This window comes from Chiloscyllium punctatum, chromosome 42, assembly GCF_047496795.1.
Source record: "Chiloscyllium punctatum isolate Juve2018m chromosome 42, sChiPun1.3, whole genome shotgun sequence".
Classification (NCBI taxonomy): Eukaryota; Metazoa; Chordata; class Chondrichthyes; order Orectolobiformes; family Hemiscylliidae; genus Chiloscyllium; species Chiloscyllium punctatum.
Window position 1 is genome coordinate 8424575 of NC_092780.1, and position 22930 is coordinate 8447504.

Consider the following 22930-nt stretch of genomic DNA (forward strand, 5'->3'; position numbering starts at 1 on the left):
GGAAAGGGCAGGAAATCGAATGTTGAGTTTCAGATCAGCCATGATCTAATTGAATGGCAGAGCAAGTTCGAGGGGCCGAATGGCCTACACCTGTACCTATTTCTTCAGAGTGAGGCAGGAGTCCTGGTGTGTCGGCTGTCCCTTTTGAAACAAACTGAGCAAGAGCCAGCAGTTTGAAGGGAATGTGATGAAATAGCTGTGACAAGGGCGATCTGGCTGTTTGTCCAAACGAGAGTGCTCGAAGCCCATTGTCCATCATTCTAGATTCTAGCCATAAGTGGTTAATCAGGAATCCAGCTGTGACTAGTTGCATTTCTGATTCAAAGTTGAGTGTGAGTTGGGATTGTTGGATGTGACTTCCAGTGAGAGTTAACCTGTCTGTTCATAGTTTTCCCACTTAACATTCAGAGCAGGATGCATTTGATTGTATTGACAGATTTATCTGGTTCCTGGGGGTATCAGGGGATGTTTAAGTAAATGGGCATGTGTTGAGTGCTTTTACCACAAGGATGTTTTTACCCAGTTTATTTCCTGTTCAGGTACCATTCCCAATAAGGATTTGCCAAACATGGACTTCCACTGGGTTGGTCCAAGCTTCAGGGTAAAGATATTGCAGTGGTTTGTCATTGCTATCTGCGTAGTGATTGGAACAGGGTCAGCCAGGTGGACCTCATAGAATAGGAGCTTCCTGATTGGGGCTATTATTCTGGCCCAATCAGGGAGCCCTGGCTGACCGAGATAAACAGGTGTCACTGGCCACTTGGGTGTTTCTTTTCTTCCTGGTGGTGGAAATTGAATAAAGATTGTGTACCCTTGTGTCTTTCACTGTGTCTCAGACCTGCATACACGCAACATGGTTGCTGGGGAAAAAATAAAAAAAAACAGGAGTGTCAGGGGTTCTGCTCACTCCTTGAAGCCTGCTCGGAGTTAGCTGGGTCAGAGCCCACATGTACTGTGTACCTATAAATAAAGGGTGACTTGGTGATGAGATACTGGCTTTTGTGGAGTTATTTAACCCTGTCGGGGAAATTTCCTCACTATTCTTACAGCCTAGAATTAGGTCTATTTGAAGGATTTGCAGTCAAGCTGTCTGGTCCTGTTAGAAACTTCACATCAGTGGCCATCGAGTCCCAGTGTGAAGCTTGAACCCAGGACTGTGGCCCAGAGATAGGAGCACAACCCATTGCACGACAAGGTCCCCTACCCTAACTGAAATTCCTGCAAGCTTCAAACATGAAGGCTCTGTCACCAGTGATCAGGTGGCCCTGACTTTGCTGAACATGGGTGGCAGAATGGAGTATCTTGGTGCAGCAAGCTGATGATGAAGTTTGTGTTCCGAGGAACACTGGAATATCCAAGCATAGGTACAGGGGTAGGCCATTCAACCCTTCGAGCCTGCACTGCCATTCATTCAGATAATGGCTAGTTCTGCTTGTGGTCTTCTCTGCAGTTTTTAGTCAGGCTCCCACCCTGCATCCTGATCACGACTCCCTGATCCCTATCACTGCTCGACAATTGGTTACTTTGTGAGTACAGGGTTGGGTTTGAGCACCAATTTGCAGATTCTCATGGTTTAGTCTCCCCCTGTGAACAACAAGCTCACATTTAGAGGAATCTTCAGTGATGAGGTGCTCCCAAAGCAACTCCCAACCAATATGGAGATGTATGAAGGAAATGGCACGAATAACAATGTGACAGTGACAACTGTTAACAAAGTTAATGATAATCGTAGTTGAGATAGTGCCATGAGATTTTTGTCCACCAGTAAGGATGGTTGAGTTGGTGGGGATGGGTGATGCCTCTGCTTAAGTCTCACATCAAGGGCAGAGTTCCCAACAGTGGGGTACTGCATTGAAGTGTGTGTGTGTGTGTATAGAGTTTATCCTTCGAATCTGTGGAGTGGGGCCCTCTAACTCAAGGAGCCGAACGGGGCCATGGTTAACACACACACACTGGTTACTTTTATCGTGGTATTGGGGTACTGTGCTTCAACAGGAAGTGAGAGGGAGGAAGTGTATGGGCATGTGGGTGAGAAAATGAGATAAAAATGTAACACTCCTCAGGTTCCATTGAGAACAGATTTGGGGGGGGGGGGGGGAGGGAGAAGGGGGAAGGGGGAAGAGGTGGTGGGTTGTGGGGGGGGGGAGGGAGAAGGGGGAAGGGGGAAGAGGTGGTGGGTTGGGGGGGGGAAGGGGGAAGAGGTGGTGGGTTGGGGGGGGGGAAGGGGGAAGAGGTGGTGGGTTGGGGGGGGAAGGGGGAAGAGGTGGTGGGTTGGGGGGGGGAAGGGGGAAGAGGTGGTGGGTTGGGGGGGGAAGGGGGAAGAGGTGGTGGGTTGGGGGGGGCGGGAAAGGGGAAGGGGGAAGAGGTGGTGGGTTGGTGGGGAGGAGAATTCATTTCTCATATGTTCTGCTTCCACTTACCTGCTATAAGTTTATCACCTTGAGGACTCTGAGAATAGAAGGCATAGGTGGTTTCTTAATGGAAAGAGTATAAAATAGAGCTTCTGTCTTTAAGATCTGCTTTCAGAGATCTGGATGGTAATGCATTCAGGGAGGTCAAGCAGTAGAATGGAATATACAATCCACATTTGGAGTGCTGCATACAATTCTGGATGCCTTACACGAAAAATGTTGTTAAACTGGAAAGGATGCAGAAAAAAAATGTACAAGGATGTTACAGCGATGGGAGGGTTTGAATTAGAAGGTGAGGTTGGATATGTTGGGACATTTCTCCCTGGAGTGTCTGCATGGAATTTGCACATTCTCTATGTGTCTGCATGAGGTTCCTCTGGGTGCTCTGGTTTCCACCCACAGTCCAAGATTAGGAGGATTGGCCATGCGAAATGCAAGGTTACAGGGATAGGGTAGGGGACATGGTCTGAGTGGTCTGCTCTTCAGGGGGTCAGTGTGTACTCAATGGACTGAATGGCCTGCTTCCACCCAGCAGGGATTCTGTGATTCTAAGGGGGTTGACTGGATCTCATTTCAATGTGACATGGGAAAGATGGCACCTCTGATAATAACAGTGGGATGGCAGTCAGCTGGATTTGTGCTCGAGATGCTGCCCTGGGACAACACCCAATTACCCCCTTTGACGCGAGCTTGGCAAGAATGCTACCCATTCTACCACAAGAAAGATCCGAGCTTGGTTACTTTGCTGGAATTGATGGATTTGGTGTGACTAATGGGGTAAAAACAATGACTGCAGATGCTGGACACCAGATTCTGGATTAGTGGTGCTGGAAGAGCACAGCAGTTCAGGCAGCATCCAAGGAGCTTCGAAATCGACGTTTCGGGGAAAAGCCCTTCAGGAATAAAGGCAGTGAGCCTGAAGCGTGGAGAGATAAGCTCGCGATAACACCAGATGGCCTCCTTCTTTAGAGACCGCAATTTCCCTTCCCACGTGGTTAAGGATGCCCTCCAATGCATCTCGTCCACATCCCGCACCTCCGCCCTCAGACCCCACCCCTCCAACCGTAACAAGGACAGAACGCCCCCTGGTGCTCACCTTCCACCCTACCAACCTTCGCATAAACCAAATCATCTGCCGACATTTCCGCCACCTCCAAACAGACCCCACCACCAGGGATATATTTACCTCCCCATCCCTTTCCACCTTCCACAAAGACCGTTCCCTCCGCGACTACCTGGTCAGGTCCACGCCCCCTTACAACCCACCCTCCCATCCTGGCACTTTCCCCTGCCACCGCAGGAACTGTAAAACCTGCGCCCACACCTCCTCCCTCACCTCTATCCAAGGCCCTAAGGGAGCCTTCCACATCCATCAAAGTTTTACTTGCACATCCACTAATATCATTTATTGTATCCATTGCTCCCGATGCGGTCTCCTCTACATTGGGGAGACTGGGCGCCTCCTAGCAGAGTGCTTTAGGGAACATCTCCGAGACACCCGCACCAATCAACCACACCACCCTATGGCCCAACATTTCAACTCCCCCTCCCACTCTACCGAGGACATGGAGGTCCTGGGCCTCCATCACCGCCGTTCCCTCACCACCAGACGCCTGGAGGAAGAACGCCTCATCTTCCGCCTCGGAACACTTCAACCCCAGGGCATCAATGTGGACTTCAACAGCTTCCTCATTTCCCCTTCCCCCACCTCACCCTAGTTCTAAACTTCCAGCTCAGTAACTGTCCCCTTGACTTGTCCGGACTTGTCCTACCTGTCTATCTCCTTTTCCACCTATCCACTCCACCCTCTCCTCCCTGACCTATCACCTTCATCCCCTCCCCCACTCACCCATTGTACTCTATGCTACTTTCTCCCCACCCCCACCCTCCTCTAGCTTATCTCTCCACGCTTCAGGCTCACTGCCTTTATTCCTGATGAAGGGCTTTTGCCCGAAACGTCGATTTCGAAGCTCCTTGGTGTGACTAATGTCCACCTGAGATCAAACCACTTCCCCGGGTGGCCTGGTGTTCTGGGTGCACTCCCACGTGTCCTGGGTGAAACTCTGGAAGGGAGCCTTTCCATGAGAGGTGACTCCACCACACAGAGATCGGAGAGGAATTCACCTTTTTTTTAGTTTTTAAATGGTCTGGAAAGCAAGTAGAGGCGTAACAGCTCAGTATGTTTTTTGTTCCAGGCGAATTTGTTAAGAGGCCTAGTGTATAACATGGGCTATGACACACTGTCTGGGCTTGCTTAAGAATAGTTGGAATAGCTTGTACTTTGTGCCAGTGCTGGCCTGGGGCGAGGATGAGGGACCGATGATTGGATACAGGAGAAGGGAAGTTCTGATTTGTTACTCGCCTGACCAGGGAGAATGGGAGTGGTTTACAGGCATTTTCATGTGGTGTTGACTCCCTGCCTCCACCTGCTGGTTAAAGGATGGATTGGAACTGAACAACTTTAACAAAACTCTGCAGTTCCTTGGTTTCATCGTCAACCTCCCACCTTGCCCTGTCCCGTGTTGGTGATGTGAACCAATGTAACCTTGCAATAAGAGGAAGATGCCTCCGGTCCCTTTGTGAGCCTCCCTCCAGCACATCACTTAAAAAGTGGAACAGGAGGCAGTGGAGGGGTAGATTGTTAAAAATCACACAGCACCAGGTTATAGTCCAACAGGTTTATTTGGAAGCACTAACTTTCGGAGTGCTGCTCCTTCATCAGATGGTTGTGGAGAATAAGGTGAGGGGTAGATCAACTGTGATTTAATTAAACAGTGACACAGGTTTGAGGGACTGAACAAGCTCCTCTGACACTTGTGGAAGATTTAATTTGTGTTCTCAAGTTTTGGTGGGATTATTTCTTTCAGTTTAGTGATTTCTGCTCACGATGTAGTTGGAGGACACTAAATGCAGATTGAGTGATTTCTTTACAGAGTACCTCCCCCCCCACTCAGTCCATAAGCCTGACCTTGAGCTTCTGCGTACTTTTAATTTTTCTGTCTTGCTCCCACACTGACCTTCAGGTGTTTGAGTGAAGCTTAGTGCAAGCTGGGGGAGCCTGTCACTGAACACGTAGCAGTGTGTTCCTGCTACGCACACTCTGGGTACTTTTTTGGAAGAATAAAAACCAACCTATATTCATTACTTCAGTGTGTGTTTGAGCATGTGTGTCAATATCCAGTCTCACGTACACTCAAGTTAATTGAATGGGTAAAGCCCAAAAGATTAATTGAATGGGTGTGTTTGCCTTTGAAGTATTTCCACAGGAATTGTTGATATCCCCAGAATTTGAACATATATGGCATTAACTCGTTTCCGGCTCAGTGGTTCGCACTGCTGCCTCACAGCATCAGGGTCCCAGGTTCGATTCCAGCCTCAGGTGACTATAGTCGTCTGTGTGGAGTTTGCACATTCTCCCTGTGCCTGTGTGGGTTTCTTCCAGGTGCTGTGGTTTTCTCCCACAGTCCAAAGATGTGCAAATCAGGTGAATTGGCCATGCTAAATTGCCCATAGTGTTAGAGAGAAATGGAACTGGGTGTGTTACTCTTTGGAGGGTCGGTGTGGACTTGTTGGGCTGAAGGGCCTGTATCCACACTGTCGGGAATTTAATCTAATCTAATCATTTGAGTGCACCCTCTTTTGGTATAGGGTGGAAATGCATGATCAAAAATGTGTGTGTGTGTGTGTGTATATAACTGGCAACATCAAGTGTCCCAATGATAAGGTGAGTCACTTTCTTGAATCTAAATGACCTGTCTTGATGGACAAATTAAGATGGCAACCATGTTTTTTGAGAGTCTGGAGTCACATGTAGGCCAGCCTGAGGAAGGGTGGCAGATGTACTTTCCTGCAGCATGTTTGCGACAATGTATCGGTTACGTGGTCAACATTGCTCATTTATTAAATTTGAATTCCTCAGCTGCCATCTTTTAAATTATTTCTTTGGTAACCACTGGGCTACTGTTCCCATTTACCTACAGAAAGTTTAATTCTCTGGAGTCTACTGTTTATAAGGGTGCATGGAATCTGAGAGAGACGTTCATAGTGCAGTTAAAGTGCAGAAACTGGTGATACAGCCTAATTGGTTGATGCCTGTGTCCAAGCTCTCAAGGAACCTACTCCCATTCCTCTTGGCCTAACCATGTCTTCAGTTCCTTCCCACGCTGTGTACTTATGCAGCCTGGTTTTTAACAGGTGCTGCTGTGTCTCTCAGGGAGTCTGCACTCTTTACATTGATGTTGTAATCTAGAGAATGGTGATGGTAGAGGCTTCAAAACTGTTTTCTGTCATGAGGATCTACCCTGCATTCACTAACTACCGTGGGGGTGTATTGGAAGGATTTACAAGTTAATACTGAACCTGGCTGTGTTATGAATTCACCTTTTCTTTTGCTATCCAGTCCTGGAGTGGGACTTTTGGTTCAGAGGCAATGACGATACCCATTGCACTACATGACCTCTAACAAGGCCTCTCCATGATGGTACTATATCTCTTTTCATAATATCTTCTGGGTCAAAATTTTCTTATTGGATTTATTACTGGCTATTTTTAGTCATAGTCCGTAGTTCCAGTTTCCCTGATAGATGGAAACATTTTTGGTTCTTCCTGTTGAAACCATTTAATAATTTTAAAGGTAACTTGGGTCACTTACACCCTTTCTGTCTCTGTGGGAAAGAGCCTGTGTTTGTTTGGTATTTGCCATTACATGAACCCAGTTGTTCCCATTGTTCCTGTGACACTAGAGTAGCAATCACCACAAGGTTTAATCAGATTTGGAGTAAATTGATGAAGCCACCATCCCATTCTCCCAGAATCTCTGAACTGTTACAGTGTACATGGATGCCATTCAGTCCATTGAGACTTTACCGGCTCTACAAATAGAATATATTGCCACGTGTACCAAGGCACAGTGAAAAGCTTTGTCTTATGAGCAATACAGGCAGATCACAGAGTTAAGTAGCATAGATAGTAAATAATAGGTAAACAACAGCAAAAGCAAAAACACAGGTACAGGCAAATGTTAAGAGTTTGTGAGTCCATTCAGTATTCTAACAACAGTAGGGTAGAAACTGTTTCAAAACGGGCTGGTGTGTGTGTTCAGGCTTCTGTACCTTCTCCCTGATGATAGAGGTTGTAGAAAAACATTGCCAGGATGGGATGGATCTTTGAGAATGCTGGCGGCCTTTCCTTGACAGCAGACCTGGTAGATGGATCCTATAGATAGGAAGTTGGCCTTTGTGATCGTCCGGGCCGAATTCGCCACTCTCTGTAACCATCTCCGATCTTGACTGGTACAGTTGCCATACCAGGTGGTGATACATCCAGAGAGAATGCTCTCGGTGATGCACTTATAAAAGGGTATTTGCTATCATGCCAAATTTTCTCAGCTACCTGAGGAAGAAGAGACGTTGTTGGGTCTTTGTAACCAGTGCGTCCACATGAAGAGTCTACGAAAGCTTGTTGTGGATGACCACTCCCAGGAGCTTGACACTCTCCACTTGTTCCACCTCTGTGATGTTAATGTGTAGGGGGGGCATAAGTAACCTCCCACCGAAAATCAATAAATCATTGGTTTTGCCGGCATTGAGAGTTAGGTTGTTCTTAGTGCACTGTTTTTCCAGGTCTTCCACCTCCCGTCTGTATTCTGTTTTGTGGCCATCTAAGATTCGACCGACTATGGTGGTGTCGCCTGTGATCTTGTAGATGGCATTAGTTTGGTATTTGGCGACGCAGTCATGGGTATTTCTGATTTGTCCGGTTAGTTCCTGGTTTCAGTTGCTGCTGATTTGTTGTTCGGGTCAGGTATTTGGGCTGCTCTCCAGGTACATTCTGATGGATTTCACGTCAGCAGGTGTCTTATGGGGCTGGGAATGTTTCGTGTTGGTTCTCCTTCCTAGGGCAGATGTCTCAAGCGTCATGATTTGGTTCCAACCACCTGCCTTTTTGCTATAACCTTGTCTCTATTCAAATAATCATCCAATACTCTCTTGAATACCTTAATTAAATCTGCCTCAACCACACCTCTAGGCACTGCATTCCATACTCTAACTACAAAGATTTTATTTCTCAGCTCTGACTATGTTGTGAAATCACAGCCTCTTGTTATTCCTTTTGCATACAGGAACCATTTCTCCCTTTCTAGTCCACTCATAATTTTGAAAATTTCTGTCAGATCTCCTTTGAGTTGTTTCTCTCCAAAGAGGACATTCTCATCTTCAATCTGTCCTCATAACTGAAATGTCTCATCACTGCTGCACTGTGTCCAGTGTGTTCACGTCCTTCCTAAAATGTGGTGCCTTGGAACTGTACACAAAACTCCCAACTATGATCTAACCAATGTCTTATGCAGGTTCAGCATATCCTCCCAGCTCTATGGCCCTATTATTAAAGCCCCAAGATTCTCTCTGTTTTATGAACTGTACTCTCTTGTTGTGCCACCTTCAATAGTCTACGCATTACATACACTTTAGTTGTCTGCTCCTGCACCCACTATTTTACATTGTTTCTGTCTATGTTCTTCCTCCCAAAACCTTGTATTCCTCTGTATTGTACTCCATTCACTGGGTTCAAAGCAAAATACTGCAGAGGATAGAGATCTTGAAACAAACACAGAATGCTGGAATAACTCAGGACTGGCAGCATCTGTGGAGAGAGGAACAGCTGACGTTTTGAGTCTGGTGTGACTTTTTTTTAAAGAACAGCCAGAACGTCTTCATTCACCAAACCATCCACTTCAGTGAGTTCGACTCTGTCCTTTTGAAGTTCTACACTGTGTAGTCCTCGCAGATTGCAATGATTCCAGGTTTTGTACCATCCATAGACTTTGAAATTATCCTCTGCACTCCACGCTGTACATGGTGAACGATGTGTTACGAGAAGGGCCCTGATGCTGACCCCTGGGGATGTCTGCTTTAACCCTTCCCAAGGGGATGAGCTGCAATCTGGATTTATTTGTGACCAATCAACATCTTTTCCTGTGCTTTTGTTTTCACCAGATTAAATACCATGAAGAATTTGAGAAAAGCAAAGGAACTAGTGCAGTAGCTGGTGAGCGAAGGCCCTCAAATGATATTCCTCAGTACAACGTTCAGCACGAGGTGCACCAAGGTGAGGTACAAAATGCACACTTTTGTAAACCAGAGAAAGTGAGTCAGTCTTCAGCTCCAAGTACCATCCCAATAACAACGGTTACTCGTTCTTCCCCAAACACTCCCTCTCTGTCGTAATTATTGGTTGCTCTGAATTAGATTTAGGAGCAGAGCCAGGCCATTCAGCCCATTGTGTCTACTCTGCCATTTGATCATGGCTGATGCTCCATCCTCCTGCCTACTCTTCCTAGCCCTTTATCCCCTTACCATTCAAGACAAAAACAAATATCATTAAAGTGGCTTCACAGACCATTGTGGCAATGAGTTCCACAGATTCACCACCCTCTGGCTGAAGAACTTCCTTCTCACCTCAGTATTAAAGAGTCGTCACTTCACTCTGAGGCTGTGCTCTCGGTTCCTAGTCTCTCCTACCAGTGGAAACATCTCCACATTCACTCTATCCAGGCCTCTCAGTATCCTAAAAGTTTCAGTTGGATTGCTCCCTCATCATTCAAGCTCCATCGAATGTAGGCAGAGAGTCCTCGACCACTCCTCATATGTCAAGCCCTTCGTCCCCAGGATCATTCTTGTAAACTTCCTCTGGAACCTCTCCAACACCAGCACATCCTTCCTGGCTCCAAAATTGCTCTCAATATTCCAAATGCAGTCTGACCAGAGCCTTATACAGCCTCAGCAGTGTATCACTGGTCTTGTATTCCAGCCCTCTGGGAATGAATGCTAACAATGTATTTGCCTTCCTAACTGCCAAACGAATCTGCGTATTAACCTGAAGAGAATCTTGAATGAGGACTCCCAATTCCCTTTGTGCTTCAAATTTCTGAAGTCTTTCCCCATTTAGGAAATAGTCCATGTCTCTATTCTTCCAACCAGGGACAATAACCTCATGCTTTCCCATGTTGTGTTTCCTAGACTGTCCAAGTCCTTCTGCAGCCTCTCTGCTTCTTCAACACGACCTGTCCTTCCATCTATCTTTGTGTCATCTGCAAACCTAGCAGCAGTACCCTCAGTTCCTTTATCCAAGTCGTTAATGTATAATGTGAATAGATGAGGTCCCAACACTGACTCCTGCGGAACTCCACTAGTCACCAGCTGCCATCCTAAAAAAGAGCCCTTTATCCCTAATCTCTGCCTTCTGCTAATCAGCCAACCCTCAATCCATGCCAATACCTTGTCCCTAACATCATGGGCTGTTGTTTTATTTAGCAGTCTCCCTTGTGGCACTTTGTCAAAGGCCTTCTGGAAATACAAATCGATCACATCTGCTGCCTCTCCTTTGTCAAATCTTTGAGGAGGTAACGAGCAAGTTAATCAGGCATGATCTTCCCTTGATGAAGCCCATGCTGACTCAACCCTATTTTACCATGCTCACCTAAGTACTCCACAATCTTATCCTTAATAGTGGACACTAACATATTACCAGTGACAGAGGTAAATCTTACGAACAACCAAGATTAGACTAACCAGCCTACAATTTCTCATCGTCCTTCTCTCCCTCCCTCCCTTCTTCAATAGGCATGTTACATTAGATATTTTCCAGTCCTCTGGTACCCTCCTTGATTCCTGAAAGATTACCACCAATGCATCCACCACCGTATCTCCTTCAGAACTCTGGGGTGTAGACAATCTGGACTTATTCATCTTCAGACCTTTCAGCTTTCACCTTCTCCTTAATGTTGGCCACTGCATACACTCTGCCCTCTGACTCTCTTGATGTTCTGGCATGCTACTGCTGTCTTCCAGTAGTTGATTAGTGCTCATCTTCAGATTTCTAGCACTGACCTCTGCGCAGAGCTGGTGAGAATTTGGGCGGTGAGCAGGTGGGTGCTCAATGTTGTGCAGTTTGGTTGGAATGTAATTGATAAGGGCAACAGACTAAACCATATCAGCGTATCACGCTTTGAACGCACTAATGAGGACCTTCCTGAGAGAGTATTTGTGACAATAGTTTCTCATTTGCTTGGACTTGTAATGGAGCAGCATTTAGTTACTTAATCCCGATGCAAGAAAATTCTTTCCAAATTGGGGCAAAAAAGAAATTCTTGAGCAGACTCTTCAAAGTCTAGAGAGAAGGTCTATTTCAAATGATTTGCTTTCAAGCCTTTGCCAGAATGGGGGTGGAGATTTCCCAACTTCACCTTGATTTCTTTTCACCCTAATCCAGGCTACCAGCAACGTCAGGAGCCCCAGACTCAAGACTACACTCCACCTGCTGCACCTGTTGCCCAACCTCCCTCAACTGGGGTAAGTTCTTAACCTGTTTTGTTCCTTCTGTTGGTTCTTTTGTGTGAACTTGCATTTCTATTCTGCTGTGCTTATCCTCAGAAAGCACCAAAGTTCAGTCCAGCTCATCCATTTCTCTTGTAACGTAAACGCACATGTCATTTTGTGGGTCAGCAAGATCCCATAGAGATAAATAACTATGGTCCTGTTCTGCAGAGGTTGGCGGATGGCTTGGGGAGATCAATCCTGTTCTTATTCAAAATAGTGCCATGCAATCTTCTATACCTGCTCTGAAGACAGACTGGGGCTTGGTTTATTGTCCTAACTGAAGGATAGCCACTTTGAAAGTGAGGCACCCCATCAGTGTTGCATTGGAGGTGTTAACCTGGAGTTACCAGGTGCTCAGTTGCAGCAGTGTGTACCAGCTGCTCTGCTTTAACAGCAGCTTCCAAACCCACAACCTTTTCAGCTTAGAAAGTCGAAGTCAGCAGATGTGTGTGAACGTCTCGGCCCTGCAAATTCCCCTCTGAGCTGCTCACCATCCTGACTTGGAAATCTATCACTGTTCCCTCACTGTCGCGTTGTTCCATCCCAAGAACTGCAGCAGTTCAAGGAGGAAAGTTACCACCACCTTCTGCAAACCAATTGGGAATCAGCTATGAATGATGGCCCAACCAGCCATGTTCGTGAAAGAAGTAAAAATTCTCCAGTTCCGGAAGGGGGCTTGAACCCACAACTTTCAGATTTCAAGGTGAGAGAGTGCTGCCCAACAAACCTGTGGCTGATCCTTCAGGTGTGTGAAGAATGGTCATTTATCAAGTGCATCAGGGTAACTTCATCGGCTACACGAGTGTAGTGTTCATATGGTTCCATATTGATAGGATGATCTGGGTGTGTATATGTGGGGGGTGGGGCCAGTGGGTTCTGTCCTGGGGCAAGAGAGAGTGATGCTTTTGTGAATGAGGAGCTGACACTCACCCCTCCTTTAACAATCTCTCTTGTTCTACCTTGTTCTGTAGAAGCGTTATAGAGCTGTGTATGACTATGCAGCAGCAGACGATGATGAGATCTCCTTCCTAGATGGCGATTTAATCATTGATGTACAACAGATTGATGAAGGATGGATGTACGGTACCGTGGAGAGAACGGGTGACACTGGCATGCTCCCAGCTAACTACGTCGAAGCTGTGTAATGGAGCCCAGATCAAACGCCTGCTTCTGCTTTGATTATATATATTATAAATAAAATAAATTACCATATGGATCCCAACAGTAATTTGACAAAAATATTAGGTAAAGCAAATGTATGAAATTGTGGTTCAGATTATACAACAAATTTCTCAGTTTCTCTGATCTTAGTATTACTGGAATACAGTCAAAATTTTCTTTGGCTTGTTTATCTTGAAGGAAATCTAGCCTTTTGCAAGTTTTTCACTGCTCTGCATTATCCAACTCTCCCTTTTTTTAAAAAGATCATCCTTCTTCTTTGTAGATCTTTACTTTGAAATTCTTGACTGGATTATTGTACTTGATTAGTCTGGACAATCTCAGATTGCACCTCATTTGGTCATATGTATTTTAGTTTCTCTAGTGCATTGTTCATTATTTGCAAATTGCTTAAATAACTCAAGTTGTGCAGGACCAAAATACAGGATAGTTCTCTTGGCAGGAGGAAGATTGTGAATACAGTTTGTCAAAAGACTTCTGTTCTTCAGCTCTAAAGGGCTAGAGAGAGAGGGAAAGACTTGCACAGTGACAGATGGAACCCCATTCCCCCCAACCCCACCCCACCCCGACCTATGTGTGTACACACACACGTATGCACATTTGAGACATACGCATTGTGGGTGTACACACTTACAGTCTCATTCTCCCTACACTTCCTCTCTCCAACCCTTACACTCTCTCTCGTACTCTCACAGTGAGGCACACAGGTGAACAGTAAGACTGGGTTTTTAAAAAATATTCTAAATGTTACCTTTCACCCAATAGCCTACAGAGAATGCACGGACATTGACTATGGCCAAGTATCAGCATAAATAGTTCAGTTAATGGTGTACACAATTCTTGTAAAACTAGGAATCTCGACGTGTTCTCTTCTATAGATAGCAGACTCTTTTGGCTGTTGTAATTTTCAGGGGAGTGAAACAAGCAGCTGAAACAAATGGTCCTTGTGACCATCTTATTTCTCAAAAATAGAAGTGATGTAACAGGCTGGGTAACTGACATCAGAAGATAAATACCCATTAGAATTGCAGAAGTAGCTGAAATTCTATCTCTTGCCATTCTTGCCACATTCCTAACCCACCTGTACCATTGTTGCATACTGAGGTTGTGACACAATTGACTGTACAAGGTGAATTTTAGAATGGGGGTGTGGAGGGAGGAGTAAAGTGAGCTGAGAATTTATTTAAATTTGCAAGTTTGGTAAGTGAGAGCAAAATTCCTTTTTTTTTTACAGAAAATAAACAGGTTTTACACAAACCTGAGCAGCAGGAGGATTATTTTTCCCTGACAATGTGTTTGCAAGATTCATGATCTAACTGCTGCTCTGTCTAGATCCATTCATTTCAAAACTGTGATGTCTGTAAACTTGACCTAACTTGGAAAATTTTTATCCCATTTTGGAGCAGTTTATACCATTGAAATAAAAAAAAAGCTCTCAATAAAACCTTGAGGTGGCAACAATATTATACAACTTGAGGAGCAATGTAAAAAAGAATGGTTACTTTTACTGGAATTAATACATATTCCTTTTCAGAGTCATTATTGTGTTACATGGCAATACATGAGGCTTTCGTGAGACTGAGTCCAGTTTAAACCAGTCTGACACAGAAAGACTTGATTGAACAATGTTTTGCAATTCCTGTCAAGTTGTGGCGACAATGGGGAGCTGTCTCCAAGCAACTCCCTCTATCATCTGTGTAATGAATATCTAGCGGTTACTAGTCTGGGATCTCTTTATGCACAATTTCCAAATCTCATTGAGAGACATGAAGAGAGCAGTAGCCAGCTGACTGTGCCCATGTAAATGCCTTTATAGGTTATATGAATTTATATGTTTAGTTATCAGCAATGCACCAGGCACCCTCTATGGTACTGCAATATGTTTCTTAAGTGTCATGTCACTAATTTGTGAGTTGGCTGTTTTGACTACAGTTGTGCCAATTAATTGATTGATTCCTACTGTTGGTAGTAAACATAATGTTGATGGATTAATTAAAGCCCTTGGGGCAGACTGTACTATATCACCTAGAGCTCTAACAACTCTCTGCTATTTTGTTTGTTAGGAAACTACCTGACGTACTTTCAAAACCATTGTAAATCCCCTGACTGCTTTAAGATGGGAAAATAGTGTATTGTGACTGGTTATAGTAAAATGTAAATGATACGGTTATGCTTTACTGAAGAGAATGTTGCATTGTCGGCCTTCAATCTGGTCTGTGCAGCACTTAAACAGACTTGGTTGAGATGGGGAGGGGTAGATGGGGTTCTCACATTCTTCTCTGTAGAAGCAGCAAAAAGCAAACATTGGCAACCTGGCCTGGCCTAGGCTTGAAACAACTGGTTAACTGGTAAAGTTCAGGCATCAAAACTAGTGGACCACAGAAGAAATGTACATTAGCACATGTGTAGACATTGTGTGCCAGCATTAATGACTCTCTTAACATTCCATGGTATCAGTACATTAACTGTTTAGTCTTAACATGCTGTTTAATTTGAAACTTGCAGTTGTTACCGCTAATTGGTTTAAAAAAAATTGTTTGTTTACACATGCTTATCAAGTTCCGCTTAGTGCTTTTGCTAAAGATGTTATTGAGTTACTCATCCTGCAAAAAGACAGCATCTGAAATGACCTTTTGCTTTCTGAGTGGCATTTTTTTAAAGACGAGGCTAAATATAAAAGGGAACAACCATATTTTGAGTTGCGTTTCACTTGATGCATGATGGTTTGTTACAAAGACTGGTCTGGGTGGATAAGAGAGAGAATATTCTCTTGTGATCTTTCCCAGCAGTAGCACCTCCTCCCTCCACAGAACAGCTTACAAGAAATGGGGTTTGTTCAGCATGAGGGAACACCCTCTATCTGTCTTAAATTGCCTGGACTGCAAAATTGCTGTTGAATTGTGAGGCATTCTGCATCACTGACCAAGTTCAGCATATTGAAAAGGTGGTTGTGGCTAGATTCTGTTTGGCTTGGAAATCGAGGTGTGGATGGGGGAGGGTGGGGTGTGGAATAAAAAGTGGTATTACAGATGTATGTATGTAATTTCATAAAATACTGGATATCTGCAATTCAGGTTAAGCATGTCTTTGCATTTCTGAATTCTTCATTACCACGCTTGCAATTTTTAGGAAAAATGTATTTTTGGCATGATTCTTACATGACAGATTGTCAATAAACTAAATGATGGGAAATAATGTGGAACAGTAATGTGGAATTTATTTATTTAGAAGTGTTTTGCTAATGGATCTATAAATGTGTGTGAAGCATATGGAAAATTCATCTGAATAAATCAAGCTCCCTTGGGAAGGGAGGAAGAAGAATTTGCATTTACAAAGCAACTTTATTACCTCAGGGCATCTCTGAGTGCTTCCCAATTGATGAAGTACATTCTTTGAAATGTAATTACTGTTATAATTCAGAAATTGTGACAATCTGCACACAGCAAGCTCCCATATTTAACTTTATTTTAGTGAAGTTTGTTAGGGGAAATATTGTCCATGACAATGTGGAACACTCCCTGTTCTTCGACATGGGATCCTTTATGGTTACCAGAGAAGCAATGCAGACTTTGTTGAACGCATCTACTGGAAAGATTGAGACACGGTGGAATTAATGAAATTTATTTTTAGGTTATAGGGTCTGAAGTGTTTCAATGCAATCATACTGAACTTGTGAAAACATTCATTTCTGTCCCCTGTGGACTAGGGAGAACAATCTGAATTATCTTCAAAATTTGGGCTGTGCCAATGTATTCAAAGATATTTTCTAATTGACCCGTTCAGAGATGTTCTGACACCTCCTGGAGCAGGTGGGACTTGAAGCCAGGCCTGCCTTACTCCGGGGTAAGGGCACTGCCACTGTCCCACAACACCTTTCAAGGTATCCTGAATATTTTCTCATCGACCTGTTCAAAGATATTGTGGTACACCCTGGAGCAAGTGGGACTTAAACCTGGGCCTCCTGGTTCAAAGGTAGGGACACTACCCTCATCAGAAGACAGCCCTTTTCTAAGTATTCTGGTTTTCATGCCCAGTAGTGTTATTACCCACGCTTGAACAGCTTTCCCACCACCAAATTAGGGTGACTTTTTAGTTTTTTAAAAACTACTAGCCATCACCAGCAATCACTCATAGTGAATTAAATATTTACAATCCAAGCCGGTCTCTAGAATGTTCTAAATGGTGCTCATCTGCGTTGAAATGCAATCTGTCATAAATTGAGAATACCTAGGGAAGTGTGAACAAGAACAGACCTCCAATTTAGGGCTCTGGTGGTGCAGGGGTTGTGTCCCTTCCTCTGGCCCATGAGATCTAGGGTGTAAAGTCCCAACTGCTCTAAAGGTCCATGTATGTTTGTTTTTATTCATTTATAGGATGTGGGCATCACTGGCCAGGCAGCATTTATTGCCCATCCCTTAGAGTTAACTGTTGCCCAGGTAAGGATGGCAGTCCCCTTCCCTATTGGGCATTATGAGCCAAATGGTATTTTCCAGCAATTGATTCATGCTTGTCATTAGACTCTTACTCCTGATTTTTATTGGATTCAAATTCCACTATCTGCCATGGTGGGATTTGAACCCGGGTCCCCAGAACATTATCTACGTCTTTGGGTTAACAGGCCATTGCCTCCCCTTAAAATGACTGTAACAAGGAAGCTCATCAGCTTCGTAAAGTAGAGACAGGGAAGGTATTTTGAACCTAGCCTAGCTCAGCCCTCAGCAATACTCCTCTAACAGCAATGGGGTGTGATACTCACCCCTTTTTTGCCTAAACATTACCCCCTAAACTGACGGCTTCAGTTCCAGAAGGCAGCTGATATTAGCTTCTGAAGGGATTAAATTTGGCCTGAGCCACCAATACTCCTTTATTGTGAAGAAACCAGTAATTTTTAAAAAAAAATCTGAACTAGAATTTCTGATAGCCCTGACAAACAGATTCCAAGATTTTTTTTTCAGTTCTCAATTAATTCTACACGGTGAACATGTTTTTTTAAAGATCAGATTACCTCGTGTGGAAGCAGGCCCTTCGGCCCAATAAGTCCACACCAACCCTCCGAGGACCCATTCCCCTACACCTAACACTACGGCCAATTTACCTAACCTGCATATCTTTGGATTGTGGGAGGAAACCACAGCAACCAGAGGAAACCCACACAGACACAGGGAGACCGTCTGTGTGGAGTTTGCATGGTCATCTGAGGGTGGAACCGAACTTGGGACCCTGGTGCTGTGAGGCAGCAGTGCTAACTGTTGACTCACCATGTGACACTATTGACCGGTTATAAATTATACCATTGAGATTTTCAAATCCATCACTTTAAAGTTGAAAGGTCCTTTTCAGCATTTCGATTTTATCATAGCAATAGAAGCCTGTTCACTAACTACAGCTGTTTTAATAAACAGTTGTAGTTATATTACATCCTTCGTGTTCCAGGATTACCCAAAGCACTTAACAGCTAATAAAAGAGAATACTGGCAATATTTTGCAGGACTTGGAATGAGGCAAACAGTTAATATTTCATGTTAATGACTAGATTCTAATATAGGTTAATTGAGCTATGATATGACCTTCCATTTTCGCCCCACACATGCCATGTGCATTGTCAAGTAGTTGTCAAATTGAAAACAAGGTAGTGATTTGTGTACAGCCCAGGAGCCGCAAACAATAGTGAAAATGACCAGAATTTTCTCTGATGTTGGTTGCATGATTAAATATTGGCAGATCACTGGAGAAACCTTGATTTCAAAATAGATTCCACACACCATTACATCCACTGACAGAAAGGATGCCTCCGATTAATGTGGAAAGTGAGGAAGGAGATATGGCTGTGGTAGCAAATCTGTCAACCACACTGGATTAATATGGATTTCACCAGTTTCCTCATTTCCCCTCTTTTCCCCTCCCCCATCCCTGATCCAACCTTCCAACTCCACACTGCCCTCGTGATCTGTCCTCCCTGTCCATCTTCCTTCCCAACTATCCGCTCCACCCTCCTCTCTGACCTATCACCTTTACCCCCATCTCCACCTACCTATTGCGCTCTCAACTACCTCCCACCCCATCCCATTTATCCCTCCACCTCTTTGGCTCACAAGCCTCATTCCTGATGAAAGGCTTATGCCCGAAATGTCGATACTCCTGCTCTTCGGATGCTGCCTGCCCTGCTGTGCTTTTCCAGCACCACACTCTCAACTCTGCCTCTGATTAATGGCCTTTTTACTCAGAGAGTAGTAAGGGTGTGGAATGCCCTGCTTGCAACAGTAATAGACTCACCAACGTTAAGGGTATTTAAGTGGTCATTGGCTAAATATATGGATGATAATACAATAGTGTAGGTTAGATGGGCTTCAGATCGGTATCACAGGTTGGTGCAACATTGAGGGCTGAATGGCCTGTACTGCGCTGAATTGTTCCATGTTCTAATGGGTCATCTTAAAAACTGCACTGTCCCTTTTCACTGCCGGGTTAGTCAAGACCACAGTGCTTGTAATGTAAAGTATGATTTGCAAACTAATTTTCCTTAACTCCCAAGGAACTGAATCTACAGCAAAATCCTTTAAATGTATTTTTTTTATGTGCAATCTTGATTGAAACAAAACTTATCTAATTCAGTGTAACTGTGCTGTCATGAGGTGAGTGATGTGTGGTTGGGGGGGGAATTGAAAATGAATGACCGGGAGCTGCTCAGTACGTTCACCAGACAGGCATTTTTGGGAATATTATAAAGAAGAACTTCACACACGTGGTCATAGAGTCATACACCATGGAAACAGACCTTTCAGTCAAACTAGTCCACGCCGACCACATTTCAAAATCAAACCAGACCCATTGGCGTGCATTTGACCCGTACCCCTCTACTCTCCTATTCATGAACCTATCCAAATGATTTTTAAAAGCTGTAACTATACCAGCATCCACCGCTTCCTCTGGACATCCATTCCCCACACTAACCACACTTTTTAAAACAAAAAGTTGCCTCTCATGTCCTTTTCAAATCTTTCTCCTCTCCCATTAAAAATATGCCCCCTAGTTTTGGATATCCCCCCTCCCTACCCCCACCTTAGGGAAAATATCCTGGTCATTCACTTTATCCATGCCCCTCATGATTTTATAAACCTCTATGAGGCCACCCCTCAGGCTCTTACATTCCAGTGAAAAAAGTCCCAGCTTATCTTTATAAACAAAACTTCCATTCCTGGCAACATTCTTGTAATTTTTTTCTGAAGCCTCTCCAATTTAATTATATCTTTCCTAAAGCAGGCTGACCAGAACTGTGCACAATATTCCAGAAGAGGCCTCAACGATGTCCTGTACAACCTCAACATGGCATCCCAACTACTATACTCAAAGATCTGAGCAATGAAGGCAAGCGTGTTAGATGCCTTCTTAATCACCATGTCTATCTGTGATGCAAACTTCAAAGAATGATGTACCTGAACCCCTAGGTGTCTTTGTTTGACAACACAACCCAGGCCCCTACTATCAATTATGTGCGTCCTGTTCTTGTTTGTTTTCCAAAATGCAATACCTTGCATTTATCCAAATTGAATTCTACCTGCTGCTCCTTAGCCCATTGACCCAATTGATCAAAGATATCTTTGTAATCTCAGATAGACTTTTTCACAGTCTACAATATCACCAATTTTGGTGTCATCTGCGAGCTTCAAAGAATTATGTATTAACCATGTCTCCTGTATTCTAATCCAAACTGTTTACATAAATGACAAATCAGTGGACTCCGTACTGATCCCTGCAGAACACCGCTAGTCACCAGGCCTCCAGTCCGTACAACAACCCTCCTCCACCAGCCTCTGCCTCGTTCTGTCAAGCCAATTTTGAATCAAATTGGCAATCTCTCCCTGAATCCAATGTGATCTAACCTTACTAATTAGTCTATCATGCAGGACGTTGTCAAAGGCTTTACCAAAGTCCATGTAAACACCAAATACCCTTCTGCCCTTGTCAATCTTTTAGGTTACTTCCTCAAAAAGCTCAATCAAGTTTGTGAGACATGATTTCCCAAACACAAAACTATATTGACTATCCCTAATCAGTCCTTGCCTCTCCAAATGCATGTAAAAGCTTATCTTTCAGAATAACCTCCAACAACTTACCTACCACTGATGTCAGACTCACAGGTCTAAAGTTCCCAGACTTCTCCTTACATCCTTTCTTAAATAAAGACACAGCCAATCTCCAATCCTTGGGCACACCACCATGGTTATAGATGATATAAATATCTCTGCTAGGGCCCCGCAATTTCTTCCCTGACTTCCCACATTGTACCAGGTTACCCTTGATCAAATCCCTGAGATTTATCCACCTTTATGTTTACTAAGACCTCCAGCACCTCCCCTTCTGTTTACAAAATATCAATATTCCCCAAGTTCTCTAGCCTCCATTTCATTCACCAACATAAAAACTGACGTGAAATATTCATTTAGTATCTCTCCTATCTCCTGATAATCCCTACACAGACGGCCTTGTTAATTTTGAAGGGGTGCAATTCTTTCCCAAATTGCTGTTTTGCTGTTTAATGAACTTGTAGAATCTCTTTGGACTATCCTTAACCTTATCTGCAAAGACTATCTCATATTCCCCATTTTCCCTCCTGACTTCCCTATTAAGAATGCCGCTACACCCTTTACACTTTTGAAGAGATTGATTTGATCTGAGTTATCTATATCGAATATTTAACTCTCTTATTCTTGACCAGAACCTCACATATAGGTGCCGAAACTCTGATCCCAGCTGATGGTACTACTGGGCAAGTCAGATCCCAGAATGAAACCTTGCTTGACAGATCATATGTTAATTTTTAAGTTTCCTTAAAGTGGTGGTTAGCTATTGCTTGAATATGGCCCGAGGGTGCAGATTTTCTTTAACAGCAGAACAAATTTTCAAACAGGCTGTTTAAATATAAACAGTTAGAATGATCTAATAAAGTATAGCAAAACTCAACTCTTGTGGCTTCTGAACTAAATTAAACTAACTTGCTTAATCCTTGATTCTTTTGGAACTGAAAACAAAGATAATTACCTAAATTGTTTGCTCTACCTGTCATAGACCCAACAGTGTAAACTTCTTTCCATTAAAGTGACAGGGGTCTGCAATCATGCATTTAACAAATGCTGAATTAGATCTGGAAGGAGTCCCTGATCTTTTTTTTTTAAAAACGCTATCAAAAAATTAACCAATGCTCATCCACCTCTATTTTGAAATCCAAATTCCAAAATTAATATATTATAACATTTTGACACAAAATTGTATGTTGCCAAACCTACCATATTGGTAACTGCCGATATATACAGTATATTGAATTCAATAGTAAATCTGTCGATGTGATTGCATTATCCTTTGTAAGCAAGCCTATCATGATGATAGAACACCACTCAACTTCAGTATACTAGGTTTGAGAAGGGAAGAGACACTGTTCTTAATCACTATACAGTGATACCAATTGGAAGGATGTAGAGTTAACTTTCACTCACGCCCTTGAGTGATATACATCATTTGAAATTAGAAGTGTTGGCACTGTGTATTATATAATTTTATAATTATATAATTTTGACAGTGTTAGCATGTATGCTACAGGAACTTGTGTTAACCTCTGAACTCCGAAATGTTGTCAAATGGATTAATTAAGGTAAGCCAAATCATTTTCCTCAACTGCAAAGTGAAACAAGCTTATGTTTTTGAGTTTAATACAAAAGGAACACAATTTCTTTGCAGAATGACCTGGATAAATGATCACATCAGATATCTACTTGTGTCATTTACTATCTTGGTTTTGTATGTCTATAATTTATTTCCCCATTTTCTCCTCAATCCTCTCCCCATCTCTGCTGAAGTGGTTGACTCTTATTAAGATTTAATCCCATGGAAGCTGCCAGATCTCGGGTACTGCTGAACTTTTCTGTGTTTTGAAGCACTGAGGCTGTTTGGTCCTGGAGACATCAGCAA

General features: G+C 43.5%; 1 protein-coding gene across 1 annotated transcript in view; it reads left to right on the top strand.

Annotated features, from left to right (window-relative positions):
- The window catches only part of LOC140465706 (LIM and SH3 domain protein 1-like), a 154398-nt gene extending 138236 nt beyond the window's left edge, over positions 1-16162 (top strand). Inside the window, exons 5-7 of the mRNA XM_072561358.1 lie at positions 9407-9518; positions 11682-11761; positions 12760-16162. Of these exons, the coding sequence (XP_072417459.1) occupies positions 9407-9518; positions 11682-11761; positions 12760-12933 (366 nt within the window). The 3' untranslated portion in view covers positions 12934-16162. The remainder of the gene's footprint in view (positions 1-9406; positions 9519-11681; positions 11762-12759) is intronic.
- The last annotated feature ends 6768 nt before the right edge of the window (positions 16163-22930 follow it).